Source organism: Populus trichocarpa, chromosome 5, assembly GCF_000002775.5.
Source record: "Populus trichocarpa isolate Nisqually-1 chromosome 5, P.trichocarpa_v4.1, whole genome shotgun sequence".
NCBI classification, from domain to species: domain Eukaryota; kingdom Viridiplantae; phylum Streptophyta; class Magnoliopsida; order Malpighiales; family Salicaceae; genus Populus; species Populus trichocarpa.
The window spans coordinates 18681207-18696250 of record NC_037289.2 but is presented as its reverse complement, the minus strand read 5'-3'; the positions used below and the strand labels follow the sequence as shown (position 1 = coordinate 18696250).

Here is a 15044-nt window from a genome sequence, read left to right as displayed (position 1 = left end):
TTCTCTCTCTCCTCTCTCAAAACTGTTTCCTTTACAAAGTATATTTTAGCCCCTATAAATTCACAAATACTACACTTTGAGTTCTATATTTTTGAATCTCTTAATATCAACCTCAGTGTCTTCGAGACATTATAATATGGCTCGTAGCTATTCAAAACACCCAAGAAATATCTACTTTTTCATGATGATTTTTTTTTCTTCTGGATCCTTATTTATTTGATAATGTCCTGGAAATAAATTAAGAGGATTTAACATATTATTTAACATTAGTTTTTTATTTTCTATTTAGAATATATTTATGCCTTGAAGTGTGTTTATCATATAAATTTGTATAGCTTAACAATACTCAAATAAAAAAAAACTATGAATAAGGTTTTTTTGAATTAGATTCTCTATAGCTTTAACTCTAGCTCTAATTATAATTATAACCACCCTTTAAACCAAATATGTATTTAGAGCCTGTTTGATTAAGATTGTTTTTTAAAATATTTTTTACTTGGAAATACATTAAAATAATATTTTTTTTATATTTTTATAAATTTATTTTTAATATAATCACATCAAAACGATTCATAAACATCCAAAAATTTAATTTAAAATTAAAAAGATTTTTAAAAACACGATTGGATCACAATACCAAATAAAATCTTAAAAATCTACGTTACAGCTTTTGTTATAACTAATATCGAAAAATATACTTTTTATAACAATGGTTGTAACTATAAAAATATAGATAATACGTATTGTTAAAATATCTTTATGTTAGATAAGATTCAAAGACCTCTTTTCATAATTTATAGATTTTGGGTTTTAAATGATTTTTAAAATAATTTTATGAAAACCTTGAACAAAAAAAGCTTAAAAAACTAATGTTCAAGGCCAGAAGTAAGACCTTTTGGAAATATTAGAGTTGATGTTGAAGAATTTTAAACTATAAAGGTGGAAGTGGAGCATTCGTAAATCTATAAGGGTGAGCATACAATTCACCCTCTTTTTTACATTTTTCTTTTTCTTTTATTGGTGGGTTATTGTACTATAGCTGAAGCGAGCCAATGTATTGCTGCGGGAGTGCAGTGCAAGTGTCCATTTCACGACACGCGAAATAGCGCGTGAATTGATACATTTTTGCTGCTGATGGAGAGTGAGTGACACGTGCTCGAAGTTTTTTCTTATTTTTGTCCGAAGAGAAGCGTTTTCTTTCTCGTATTTGTTTCTCCCTGATTTCTCAGAAAGGGTAAGAGCTAAGAAAAAATTTCAGTTTCGTAACCAATTATTGCTAATTAATATATTTTATCTTAAAGGTGATTTTTGACTATCTATATAGTAAAAAAGGCTCTATCTTTTATTGTATCACAAATACTATTAATTATTTTATGTATCATTGTCAATTGAATTGAACTAGTGATATTTTTAATTTTTAAATTGTTCCTTTAACTTTTGTTTTTCATGATTTAACTTTTTTAAACCTAAATTAACATTTAATTATATATTTTTCTAGAAGGGAGAGTTGAATTGAAAAACAAATGACTAAAGTGAAAAAAAACAAGTGAAATAAATAACAGCTTTAAAATTTATCTTAAAATTTTATTTTCTTTCCTCTTAGGTGATTGGTTCTTTTAATTTTTAAAAATTCAATTTTGATACAAAACTTAATTTTTCTTATTTTCAGTTTTTTCTTGGTGGAAGGAGAGAGAGAGACCCGCTGGATTCTAGCATAGAGAAAGAAAGTTGTCATTAATAAAGATTTCGACCACTAAAATGATCAATTTTTATGTCAAATATTACATTTGATAAGAGAAGTTTGAACTAGGTGTTTTTTTTACCCAAAAAACATATATAAGCTTAGGAAGATTTTTTTGTTTCTGGTTTTGAGGTGTTTTTTTTTGTAAAAAATTTAAAATGTTTTATTTTTTATAATATTTTTAATATGTGCAGCCTTACATGGTATTTTTTTGTTTTATTTTATTCAATAAATTTTATGTGTGTGTCGATTTCTATTAAAAATTGATTTTAATAAATAAATTCATTAAACATAATTGGGCAAATGATTCGGGTTGCGAAATTAAATATCTTGATCTATATTTATCTCTTAATTTTTTCAGTTTTGTTTTTATTTATCGTTAGTTTTTTTCTATTGAATTATCATAATCTCATGACTTATGACGTACAATAAACATATAATTTGGATATATTTCATGTTCAAGTCACAGGTTTCACATGTTAGCTCAATTTTGCCCATGACAATATTTTTTTTATTTGTTATTGTTACCTTATTTTTTATTGTAGTTAAATCTACAATACTTCAATTAAAAACCTTCAATATTAATATATGTCTTTTTTAGTTATTTTATAACATCAATTTGAAAAGCATTATTAACCAAACACATTAAATTACTTTTCATTCAACCACAGTTTTAACCGAACATATATTTTACCAAACCAACCTCAACTAAAAATGCTTTTTATAAAACAAATTTTTTCAAACCATAACCATAAAAATTACTACAATTCCAAACACACTTAATCTTTTACAAGGGCTTTTTTTGGCTTCTCACATTTAAAGTTGTACAAATGCATGTTGTAAAGCTCCATTATTATTATAAATTATAGATATAGTTTTTAAATGTTAGTTTAAAGATCTTGATATTTTGCAAGAATACATAGATAACAAAAAAAAATAAAAACTAAAATGAGAGGGATTTTTATTGTACATCTACACATATTTCACTATTTACTAGAATCAATGGTCTTCATGTTTGGGGTGATTCAATCTTTTTCCGAGGTTCATTAGTTAATATAAAATCGAATAGAGATAAAAGTATCTTTTTTCTTTTTTAAGCATAGTAAAATAACTAAATTATTCTTAACAACAAAATCTTCAAAACTGACATCTAAGGGTTGTTTTGTCTTTTTATTTTTCCAAGCGCAATAAAATGACTAATTTACCTTTAAAATCAAAAAGTTTAAAACTAGCGTTAAGGGGTTTTTTTCTTCTTTTTCCATATGTTTTTTTTGTTATTACCATGTTGAGGCGAGGACAATTTGCTCTTTAATAAACATAAAATATTACTTAAATGAAAAAGTTGTTGGCAGGTGCAACGACACATGCACTAACATGTAAGAGTCGCCCACAATCTTCTAGAAGCATGTGGAGCGTTTTCTAGTGGCAAAAAATTCCCTTACACAATGTCATTAGAGTCGTCACAAACTTTTTTTTTTCCTGATGGAGTGACGCATGGCGTTAATGGCTTCATGGTTTATTGTCGGTGACTTTTCTTTCCTTTTTACTTTCTATCTATTTGAAATTCGTGTTAACCATTCAAAATTCCAAAGTTATCATTTTATTTATTAATATTTCAACTTCGGTCTCTATTCTTTTAATTTCTAATTTATATTATAAAATTCTAGTTTGTTTTCTATTTCATCATTCAACCCTAGTTTATCATATGTTATTTTTTACAGTTTAATTCTTATTTTTTTGAATTTTTTTTTTGTTTTTGTTAAATTGATTTTTCTTTTCAATTTCACCATTCAATTAAAAAATTGTAGCTGTTCTTTAATTTATTTTTATTTTTATTTTGATCATTATTGTTTTTAATTACTATTTTATTATTTTTTTATATAATTTTTCTAATATTATCTTTTAACTTTTGATTGGTTAGGAATTGGGTTTCATGGTTTTTCTAAATAAGATGTTTCTAGTCTAATGACATGAGTCACGAGTTTAAAAAACTAATGCATGTTGACATTGTTATTTATTTATTTATTTTTATTTCCTCATTCACCATTGTATTTTTTTAAAGGGCTTTATTGTTATTGTTATTTTATTTTATATTGGTTTTTCTCGATCTCGTAACTTGAGCCGTGAATTTGACTGGTTAACCCGAGTTGGATCGACCCTTATTATTGGGTTACATGTTTATCATGCTAACTCGGATTGACTCAAGATATGTTTTTTTTGTACTTTTTAACCCAATTGCATCATTCCATATTTAATTGGCTAAGAATTGAATTATTTTTTTTTCTTTTTGATTTTTTTCCCCAAGTTATTGTGGTCAATTCTTTTTTATTTGGTCTATTTAATGCTTCTATTAATTTTTTTATCATCTAATTAAAATAAAATCAAATTATAACTCAAGAATTTTTTTTCCCTTTTAAAACGTATTTGCATAAGTTAACACATCATTTTTAATTAAAAAAAACCTGTCTCCACGATATAACACAAGCCCACGTCTAGTATAATCTATATTTTATACAAAAGTTTGGTGCTATTAAATTCTTTTTAGTTAATTGAATCTTTTATGTTTGAGACATCTACTAGTTTGAACTGTTTAATTTTGTACGGATTTTATACAGATAATTATAAAAAAACATCTTGTAGTTTACTTGGTTTTTTTTTTTTTTTACTTTACTTCTATTTTGTTTATGGAAGTTATTCTATATCAATATAATTTTTCGAATCAAATAAAAAAATCAAACTACACTCATATCTAATTTCCAACAAATATGTTTTTTCTCTTTAAATATGTATTATTTAATTGTTCAAATTCTAAATTTGCTTCTAAATATCATCAATTTGAATTTTACAAATCTTAAAATCACTAGAGGTTTATATAATTATTAACTTTAAAAATATAAAATTAATCAAGATACATACAAGTTGATCCAAATATCCATATTAATAATAATCAAAATATTCACCTAAAATAAATCAAATACATCATCAAATCAACTTTAGTCCACGAAGTAATCACCTTCTCCTTTACAAAACCAGAAACCCATGCTTTGAATCTCCTTTTATTATTGAAAGAGTTCTAATCCATGTAAACCAAAACAACAACACAACAATTTGAAAAAGGCAAGAGATAAGCGAATATGGAGGTTCAAAATCTCAAAGATTAAACGATGGAGTTGCTTCTACCAAACCTTGTGGAGATCTCTCTAGAATCATGCATGAATGTTTGAAGAAAATGGAAATAGTGAAATGTATTGGTAGCAATGTATGGAGATGGAGAAAATCCAATACTCCCATCTCTGGAAAAGATTATTAAACAAGCAAAAAAGAAGTTTGAACACTAGTATAAATTATAAAAACAAGCATGTTTGTAAATAATTGTTTTCAACAAAATATTATTAAAAATCAATATTTTTACGATATCATGGGTGAAGAAGACTGAAGAGTAATTACACAACAATCAAATTGAGGATAGTATGATGCGGTCATGAGAGGAGATAGCACTCGCGAGATTCCACACAGGGAGGGAACGAATAGCTGGCCGCAAAATTCCCATCACCAAAAGGGAGTTCCTTTACTTCCCAACGCCAACAATGAAGCGAGCCAGACCCACGCCGCCACCCGCCACCCCCACCACCAGCAGATCATCACCAATACCACCTCTGCCAACACCACCACAACCCCGCCACTCCTCCAAAAAACACCAAAAAATAATTTTCAAGCCAACAAACTGGGCCCCAGTCAACCTGACCCAGTCAGAACTCTCACTCCCACTCACATTCCCCACCGGCCAAACCTTCCGTTGGAAACAAACCGGTCCCCTCCAATACACAGGCAGTCTCGGTCGTCACTTAATCTCCCTTAAGCACCATCAAAACGGCGACGTTTATTACCAAATCCACCATTCCCCCTCCCAATCCGCTGCCAAATCAGCTCTCCTCAGTTTCCTCAACACCAACATCTCACTAACCGAAATGTGGCACGGGTTCGCCGCCGCTGATTCGCGGTTCGCTGAATTGGCACAGCATTTTAAAGGAGCTAGGGTTTTGAGGCAGGATCCACTTGAGTGCTTGATTCAATTTTTATGCTCTTCGAATAATAACATTTCGAGGATCACTAAAATGGTGGATTTCGTGTCCTCATTAGGTGATCATTTGGGGAATGTTGAGGGTTTTGAGTTCCACGCGTTTCCTTCCCTGGAGAGATTGGCTTTGGTTACGGAGCAGCAGCTAAGAGAGGCTGGTTTTGGTTATAGGTAGGTATGTTTGTTAAATACTGTGTTATTGTTGATTATTTTTTTGTGTTAATGCTGTAAATTAATTTGCAGAGCTAAATACGTTACTGGAACGGTGAATGCTTTGCAATCGAAACCGGAAGGAGGTGTGAAATGGCTTGAATCTCTTCGAAAATTACAACTCCAAATGGTGATTGATTCACTTTGTACATTACCTGGAATTGGTTTAAAAGTGGCATCCTGTATTGCTCTGTTTTCTCTCGATCAACATCATGCCATCCCTGTTGATACGCACGTGTGGCGGGTACAATGCTCTGTTGTGTTTTAGTTTATTTGGTAGCTTTGATTCGCTATAGTTTTGATAAGAGAATGCTTGTTTTGGGGTTGACTCGAGTAGATTGCTACGACACACCTTGTACCTGAGCTTGCTGGTGCTAGCCTGACACCTAAGCTCTGCGGCCGTGTGGCAGATGCGTTTGTGACTAAGTATGGGAAATATGCTGGATGGGCTCAGACATTACTTTTCATTGCTGAATTGCCCTCGCAGAAGGCCCTTCTACCATCAGTGACTGTCAATGAAAAGAAATCCTCTAAGAAAAGAGGCAGCAAAGCACAACGTGGTAATTGAAGCTATTACCTAAGCATCACTGATATTTGAATTTTTGCAGAATCTTTATGCTTTATTCATATGTTTGGCTTTCAAGTCTGCTCCTTCAATTTTTTTCTTTTACGTCTTTAAATCCCCTTGATTACATTACATGCATGATTGGTGTAAATTTACAGTTGTCAAGATTGTACCATTCTTCTTTCAAGCTCTGATAGATTGATTGATTTTCATTTTCTTTATTGCGACATTTTTTTTCTGGATATGAAAGAAGGAAATTTGGAAATAAACTTGCAATCTGGAGAACATTAAATCATCAATATAAGTTGACTGACACTAAGTTTGCAAGTTAACATATACAAAACCACTTAATCAAGAATTTACTGTATAGCCAAGGAAAGGGGAACTTTTATAGAGAAAAACAAGAGGAACATTTACATGTTCTTCACGTGCTTTATCCACACCGCGTATTAGTCAACATCGGTCTCCCTATAATCCCATCATCTAAACTTTTAGACTTGTAGTGCCCTGACTTGTTGCCCCTCGCAGCCACAGTGCTTTCTATCCTCCCATAAAATACAAAAAATAAACCAAAAAGTTTTTAGACCTAGACTAGGATATATGGGTTCTGGAATGATGATGACACCTTGAGTTGACTCATTTCGCCTAGATATACATCATTTAAAAGTTGAATTTAAATTTTCATGGTACCTCTTTGCCCAATATGCTATGAAACTTAAAATCATGTGCATTTGGCTTCAACCAGCAGAACTTTAGGAATGCCTGGACATGGGTCGCCACCAAAAAAATGATTTGATTGAGGGATGGAACAGCTTCTCTTCCCTATACAAGCCTGAAAAATAGATAACAGTTTTGATTGGGTCAATCAATTTGCAAGAAAAGATGTGTGGCTTATTCATGTCATATATTAGCATAATTATAGTTCACTGTTAGCTGGGTTTCAGCAAGGGACTACAATGGCTAGATATATTTCTTAATTGCCACCACCTTTAAAAATTGTTGAAGGTTGGGGGGCTGAGGAGATTTGGAGCAGCTTCAAGTAGTTATTCTAGTAGGGCATGTACCATATAGCGTAAAGTACCCATTTCACTTTACTCAATCCTGACTCTTGTCGTCAACAATATGGAAATTGAAAAAAAAAAAAAAAACTTTGAGGGTTCAAACCTTGCTTTAAGTTGTCTGCCATTTTAATATCAGAGAAGGATTTTCATGTTAATATTAAAATGAATTGTAACTTATAATCCTATAACAGCAATGCTTTGCATGGATAAAGAAGAAATTAAGCCAAAATATCTTAACTTTCCCATTTGTTTCTGATTTTCTCTAACTTCATGACAAAGCGAAGCATTAGGAATTTAATTTTAGAAAATTTAAATCGCACAAAAGCTTACCTTTTCTACATTAGCTTTAGAACTAGATGAGTGACAGTTTCCAATAGCGTAACTTTCACAATTACCCGAGGGGGTTCCAAAGCTTGCAAAAATGATACTAGAAATGTTTCTTTTTAGAGGACAACTAAGCTGAACTGCAGACAAGTGTGATTCGGATGCATAGCCACATACTTTTGTAACTGAAACAGTGTCTACTGTAATCCCTGGAGGGTATCCTTTTTCTTCTTCTAGCAGAACTAACAGGTTGCCAGTCGGTTTGAGGAAAGCTCGAGGGATGTTGTACCTGACATATTAGTTCAGCTATTAGGAAAAGATAGATCAAAGTTGAGTTATCCTCTTAAGAGAACTTCTTTAGAAAGACAAAGCACCGGTATGTTTTAAAAGCCTTGAAATGAAACATCAATTTTCTATGAATTAAAAAAAAGTGTCAAAACTTAAGACATCATAAAGTAATGGTCATTTGATGTTTATTTTGAAAAGGATTATCAGGGTTTTTTCAGAAAAAAAATGGTGTTCATGTACGTTCTTCTTTGTCGTAAAAAATGATATTACCATGTTTGTGAAGGACTTCCTTGGGAAGTATGGAATGATACCCAATATCGGCCAATGCTTTGGCCATTAACCCAAGCCTCTCCCTTTCCCATGGAACCAAGGTTTAGTGCCACTGGATCATTTCCTGCAGGTGCGTCAAAGAGAGTCTGCGAATAATAAACGAGAGAAAAGTCAGTATTATACTGTAGCACTGGCAAACATAATGAGGAACTCCTGTTAGAATTAGATAGTGTTGTGTGTGTATGTTGATCATAATGTGCTGAAACAAAAGAGAATTTTTATGATTCATCATATTTTACTCTTGTTCTCAAAGGAAGGATATGGTTTTTAATATAATATGTAGTTACACTGTACTTTCCTTATTTTCTTTCTTGTATCAAAATTAAACACAGAAATTCAACTTAGAGTCAGTTAATGAATTTCCATACCTTGTACCACATGAGTGGTCGATTGGTTCCTAACTTGTTCCACTTAACCTTGTTAGATCCATTCTCCGTGTAAATTTGTAACCTCTCTCCTAGCAGCCCAACCTTTGTCAATATGTTTATAAGATCAGTATAATCTGATTATTTTCAAGGTCTATCATTGAAATTAAGAGGAAATGGGATTTGTGAACCTTCACTCAAGGCATACCTGGTATCCCCACGTGTAAGTTGTGAAATCCTTGTTTTGAATCCTTACTCTACGCAATCCAGCAACCCTGCGCTCGAGATATGCTCCTGAATCCTGTGTTACAAATAAGCTGACCTGTTAAAGTTATATTGAAATCAAGTAGCTTCTGCTTGTGTCACATACTTTCAAAAGTCAAAACCACTCGCAGAAACAGAGTTGAAAAGAATACAGCTTGACTGCTGTGCTGTATTATCTGTGTCATATCAAGGTAGAATTAAATATCAGCATTTTATTGGTGAATCTAAATTTGCTTCATGAATGTTGAATTTGTTTTTATCAAGGTCCAGCAAAAGTTTTCTGCTTGCTGTGTCATTGCTGAGATAAGAAACGAACAAATTATATACATACATGAACACGCATGTATTTCCTTAAATATCTATCAAGTAGCCATCATATTCTTGAGTCATTGTATAGAAAAAGAAGAGCATTGAGACTGATAAGTACCGGTAATCCAACTGTTGCACTAAGTAGGGCAACATTATTTGTTCCATTTTTTAGACGAACTGTAGTCTGCAGACTGAAACTTGTATTCTGATGACTTCCGTGACCAAAGCCTACATAGAAAAAGCTTAATTATGTTAAAAACTGATAACTTTTAAAAATAAGCACCACAAGGCTGTGGTGGAGGCTATAGAAACCGGACATTGAAATTGTCTGTCCATCTTGAAATTCCAGATGCCAAGGTTTATATTGAAAATCCTGCATTATTAGATACTATGTATATTCATTTTTCACTTTTATACATAGGCAAGCCATGTTAGAAGAACTGGCCAGCAACTAGTCAACTGTTGATAGATGCTTGTGTTTTATTAGGTCACTCTTTCATGTTGGTTATCCACTACACGAACTGTTTCTGGCTCTTTAGTCTACCTATTATCGTGTGTACAGTGGATTATGGATAGCCAAGAAAAGTAAATAAAAGTGTGCATGTAGAAACGAAAGGTCTGCCTAGAGAGGCATTTCATTTGTAGTTGTTTTAAATTGTCCCTGTAACCTTTAATTTGAAAAAAAAACGCTTCTTGACAACATGGAATAAGATGGATTCTTGTAATAGTGCCATAGATGTTAAAGAAGGAACTAATATGTGTAGCTATAAAAGTTGACAACATAGATGTTAAAGAAGGAACTAATATGTGTAGCTATAAAACTTGCTCAGCAATTGGTCTTTTCTTCCATCATCTTTAAACAAAGTAGACCAGCTTTGCATTCTCTCATTTATGTGTCTAACTAGTCTTAGAAAATATGTGAGACTTGTAAACTTAATTTATGGAAAACAAAAATCACTGAATTGTATTTATGGGCTATTTTTTACCATACTAAAAAGGATTACGAGATCTAGAAGCATACCAGCATGTACTCCATTTACATATGCATGCAAAACGTGTCCATGTGATTGGGCATTAAATACAGACTGTGCATTGGGAAGATTTTGTTGAAACCTGCACTTTTCATAGCATATGGTAAGCATCTCAGGTCTTATGGTTTTTTCATTTTCATCGAACTACAACCTTGTTAATATTAAATCTTTTCAATGTGCTTTACCTGAAAGTGTACCATAGGTAGTCAGATGTATCTTTTGTTGTACTCATGTGCTCTAACAATCTGTTTGCTCTCAAAGATGTTTTGTCAAATTCTGGGATAGGTTCATTATACTCTTCCCATTTCCCAACCGAGTTGAACTTTTGGTTTGGTTTCATTGATCTTGTAGTATATTGTGCATTTACCTGTCCATGAAAAAGTTTAAAAGAAATAGAATCACATTTTGAGATGCTTAATTCTGTAGTCATTGCACGCATAATGCATTTCTATGATGTATTTTTCTTATACCTTTCTTTGTGATCTGAATGTGGTTAAGTCAATTAAATGAAAATGCTGTAATATGAAAACCTTTATAACAATCAGAACACGGGGATAAAATATTATGCACTGATGTTATGAAAAATTGAGTTGAGTGTACAGGTGCCATACTTTTGCTGTATTAAAGGTCATGGTCTTGCAGTCTGGTAGAATGCTAATAGACTTTTGAGGCAACTTATATGAATTGCTTTGAAAGAGGACTTCTACTTCTTGTTTGCCGTCATTGTTCACTAGAAAGGCAGCACATTGTCCTGAATTTCCTTGGAAGACATACGCCTGAATTTTCAGGGTTGAGTGATCAAGAAATAATTTACTCAAATGTTTCTCGAAAGAAATCAAACACAAGTTACCAATCTCCAGGAAAGAAAATGTTCTTAGCTTTCTTACTTGTTGTAGTGGCCCCAAAGAAAAAGTTTTATGTGCTCCATGAAGTAGCAGCTTTGAACATGACTTTATTGCAGCATGTAATTCCTTCAGGTGACCCCATTTTGGCTGCCTAATTAAACCTGCACCCATCATTAAAACAGATCAGATTGTAATTTGAAAAATACAAATTAATGTCATGGAAAAATCTACAAGACTTACCATACTCGTCAAGAGGGGCTTGGTCATAGTAACTTGTTATTGTAAATGCAGAGGCTGTTCTTCCAAAATTGGTTCCTCCATGATACTGTAACCGTGTTGGGGAAGAAGTTAATAGGTCTGGACAATATTTGTTGTTGTGATTACATTAAATCAAAGAAAAAGTTTGTATGCGGTGTAGTATTCTGGGCTACCATCTATAGATTTCAAAACATTGAATCATGAATAAAAGAAAGGGAGACACTATACTGTTTTGGTTTAGTCTAGGCTGCAATTATCATACCATGTAATAGTTTACATAACTTCCTGTTTTTGCAATGAATAAAGCAACATGAAATGCTATGTCTTGAGCTGATCTCATGTATGTTTCTTCCCCGTATACCTGATAGCTTCAGACAAACATGAAGGCATTAGTTGTAGTCTCGGTAAATCATTTCATTAGCAAATTGGCTTGGCAAGCATATTGAGCACATCCGTTTTTGTTTATTTTTATTTTATCAACATTTGAAAGGAAATCAGAAATATACTACTGACTGTTGTTTATGTGATTATGCTTACAGTGTTGCAGGATATATAGATTATATTTAAACTGTGGCAAGGCAGCCCTCTCTATTGCAACAAGTTAATATTACTTGTCAATGCCATTTAGTTCCCCATTTGACATAATCCATTTAGAATTCTTTCTAATGTTCAATGTAGAATCTGATTTTGGAAAAAAAAAAAAAAAAACAAATAAAGCATTTCATTAAAAACATACAAACTGGTCCAGTCCTCAGTCCATATTGATGGCTTATTCGGTGAGTTTGGTCCTGCAAATGTTTCTCCACATCGCATTCCATTGCATGAATTGATCTGCAAATTGCACGACTTAGTCTTTAATCACGGAATAACTGCTTATTATAGCACATAATGCAAAATGGAATTTAAAAAACAAATTAAGAGGGTGTTAGAGCAACTAGCAGATTCTTTGACAAACAATGTCAAGGAAGATTTTCTGTTTTTTACCATAAATTTCAGTACATTTTTTAAACTCATCGTTCATCAATGACTTGTATGTTTAGTGAATCTTGTGAATTTGCTCTTATAGAGACTTAATGCAGGGCATTTGGAAGCTTGTAACTCTATTTAATCCTTTTCTGTCCTGGTTGGCAGGCCCAAGCAGCACTGAGGAAGGAGGCCAGCAAGCAGATTGAACGTCTTCCAGACCAGAAAATGGTGGATTACCTTTGAAGCAACAGTTGCTAAATGCTAAACATTGAAGGACGAGGGAACTAACCACTGGGTCAGGAGCATCATCCTGCTTACACATCACCCAGGGCACTCCAGTATGAAGATTTACGGCCATCAATGCAGCCCAACGAACATAACTTGGCCCTTTCTCATGAAAAGCTGCTTCAACATTTTTGTACTCGTTCTCAACCTGCATGCAGACAGATATTAGACCATGATAACGGCTTTAGCAATGATAAAATGCCTCAATTTGCTTCGGTGGACTTAACCTGTGATAGTATGATTGGCCCTCCTTGTGAAGCATATAATTTCTCTGATTTCATCATGCTTACTATTCTCGATACAAACCTTTTCATGTGATACTGCCAATAGCCAAATGAGAATACAAGTTCAACTTTAGCAGTGCACCGTTAAATACATTAATCCAGTGTAAAGTGTTGGAACTTATGGATTTGATGTGACAAGCAGTCGATACCTTGAAAGGTTGGTTATCAGATCGGTAGACCATGCCCGGAATGTCATGCAGCCAAAATGGTAGTCCCCTGCAATTTTGTTATTTTTATATAAAAATAATTTTCAACGCAAAAATAAATAAAAGGTGGCACATTATTTTTGCTTTTGACAGGCCTGTTTATCACGTCTGAATTTGGAAATAACAGTCGAAGGGGAGTTACCCGTATGTCCATTCACTCTCAATAAAGGGCCCAATTCTAAGGCAAGCATAGAGGCCTTGTGCTTGGATTTCCTTCACGAACCTTACTAAGTCCGCTCTTCCATTGAAATAAAACTGCAACGAATAGGGTATGAAATGGTCACTCACCACTACAGTCGATCAAACGAAAATTAAAAGGGGCCTCACACACGCGCAAGGAGCTACCTGCCCTTGTTGTGGCTCGTGCAGGTTCCAAAACACATAGGTCTGTATAACGTCTATGCCTCCAGCCTTGGCTTTGGAAATCAAAGATGACCACATCTGCAAACAGGAACAGGTATCTTGGGATTTATCATCATAGAACTGCAGATAACCCAGCTTTATATCTTTTCTTAAATGAAACGCATCCATGGGAGAAAGGAAGAGAAGAGATTAAGTGCAACGTCCTCGACTTACGGTAAAGGTGGGAGATAGAGGAATGAAGGGCCACAAAGAAATAGATAAAGGCCATGCTTGTTGAACTACTATAGGCAAATTAAACAGACTAAAAAGAAGAAGAAAAGAAACATATGCATCGTAATCGTAAGTACATGAACAGAACAGTGAGATACGTACATCAGGAGTGCTGCGAGGATAGTGGATTGAACCAGAAAAGAGAATCTTGTGTTGGCCATTGATGATCAAGGATCTTCCATCGTAGGTTACGTTGCCTCCACGGACTGTGCCCGTCGCCGTCCATAGCAGCAATATTGCAGTAAGCCAATAGAGCATGCGCACCATCTTCTAAATATCTACTTATTAATTTAGTGACCTGAAGCTTCTTCTTGGTGATCACACACCCGAGTCTCCAGCTTCCACTTCTTTATATACAGTCTCTCACGAAACTATACTGATATATATATACTGATCTCAACTGCCTTTGAGATAGCGTAGCCTTAAAAAATGTAACCTACTCCCCCCCCTCTCTTCATAACTGCTAGTTTGCTATGGGTCAAAACCAAGGTTATAAATATATAGAAACACTTGTGTGTTAAAAAAAAAAAAAGGAGAATGACGTGCCTTTAGATATTGAAATTACTAATAAGAGATCGAGCGTAACTGATAAAAAAGAAAGAGAAAGATTCAAATCATGGAGAGAAAACAGGAAGGAGCAATCCAGAATGTGGACTGTTTAACTGACGATGATGAACGTGGGATGTCGACGATGTCTATGCTTTAACTTGCGTTGACTGCTTCAGAGTTTTTGCAAGGTTCATCCACGAAATAGGAAATAGCAACTAGCCAGTTCAGGCACTGCTTCTCTCTCTCTCTCTCTCTCTCTCTACATTAATTTTCTTTTCCTTTTTATAAGAGCATGGACATTAATGGATTAGGATTTTAATGCGGATTTGCTTGGTTTGTTTCCAATTTAATTTGATTTTACTTGTATTATCCACCAACTAATAGGAAGATATTAATTTTATGTATATATACAGAGTACACGTACCACGTCCTCTTGGAGTTTCTATCTTCCT

The 15044-nt window shown here is 33.4% G+C and overlaps 2 protein-coding genes across 3 annotated transcripts; one reads left to right on the top strand and one right to left on the bottom strand.

Annotated features, from left to right (window-relative positions):
* Positions 1-5179: 5179 nt before the first annotated feature.
* On the top strand, positions 5180-13277 carry LOC7469168 (N-glycosylase/DNA lyase OGG1). The gene is made up of 4 exons (XM_002307415.4): positions 5180-5990; positions 6063-6273; positions 6367-6589; positions 12801-13277. Exons 1-4 carry the CDS (start codon positions 5329-5331, stop codon positions 12839-12841), a joined length of 1137 nt encoding a protein of 378 aa, XP_002307451.2. The 5' UTR covers positions 5180-5328; the 3' UTR covers positions 12842-13277.
* On the bottom strand, positions 6942-14844 carry LOC7460969 (beta-galactosidase 16). 2 transcript variants are annotated; one of them, XM_052453262.1, is made up of 19 exons: positions 14146-14844; positions 13756-13851; positions 13553-13665; positions 13354-13420; positions 13148-13240; positions 12925-13068; positions 12406-12500; positions 11932-12037; positions 11652-11736; positions 11454-11572; positions 11178-11342; positions 10752-10933; positions 10557-10648; positions 9654-9763; positions 9171-9263; positions 8966-9067; positions 8538-8683; positions 7986-8268; positions 6942-7426 (listed from the first exon to the last, which is right to left on the bottom strand). In XM_052453262.1, the coding sequence occupies exons 1-19, from the start codon at positions 14308-14310 to the stop codon at positions 7316-7318; spliced, it is 2367 nt and encodes a 788-aa protein (XP_052309222.1). In that variant the 5' UTR covers positions 14311-14844; the 3' UTR covers positions 6942-7315. The 2 variants fall into 2 exon arrangements, with proteins under 2 accessions (XP_052309222.1, XP_052309221.1); XM_052453261.1 differs by having other exon boundaries at positions 11178-11572.
* Between the last annotated feature and the right edge of the window lie 200 nt (positions 14845-15044).

Excerpts from the sequence above, each read along its gene's own strand:
- LOC7460969 (XM_052453261.1), bottom strand. The coding sequence starts at position 14,310 with ATGGTGCGCATGCTCTATTGGCTTACTGCAATATTGCTGCTATGGACG. Across the intron at positions 13,069-13,147 it reads GGCCAATCATACTATCACAG|GTTGAGAACGAGTACAAAAA; the intron begins GTTAAGTCCACC and ends GTCTGCATGCAG. Across the intron at positions 11,737-11,931 it reads GTTATGTAAACTATTACATG|TATCATGGAGGAACCAATTT; the intron begins GTATGATAATTG and ends ACACGGTTACAG.
- LOC7469168 (XM_002307415.4), top strand. The coding sequence starts at position 5,329 with ATGAAGCGAGCCAGACCCACGCCGCCACCCGCCACCCCCACCACCAGC. Across the intron at positions 5,991-6,062 it reads GAGGCTGGTTTTGGTTATAG|AGCTAAATACGTTACTGGAA; the intron begins GTAGGTATGTTT and ends ATTAATTTGCAG. Across the intron at positions 6,590-12,800 it reads AGGCAGCAAAGCACAACGTG|GCCCAAGCAGCACTGAGGAA; the intron begins GTAATTGAAGCT and ends CCTGGTTGGCAG.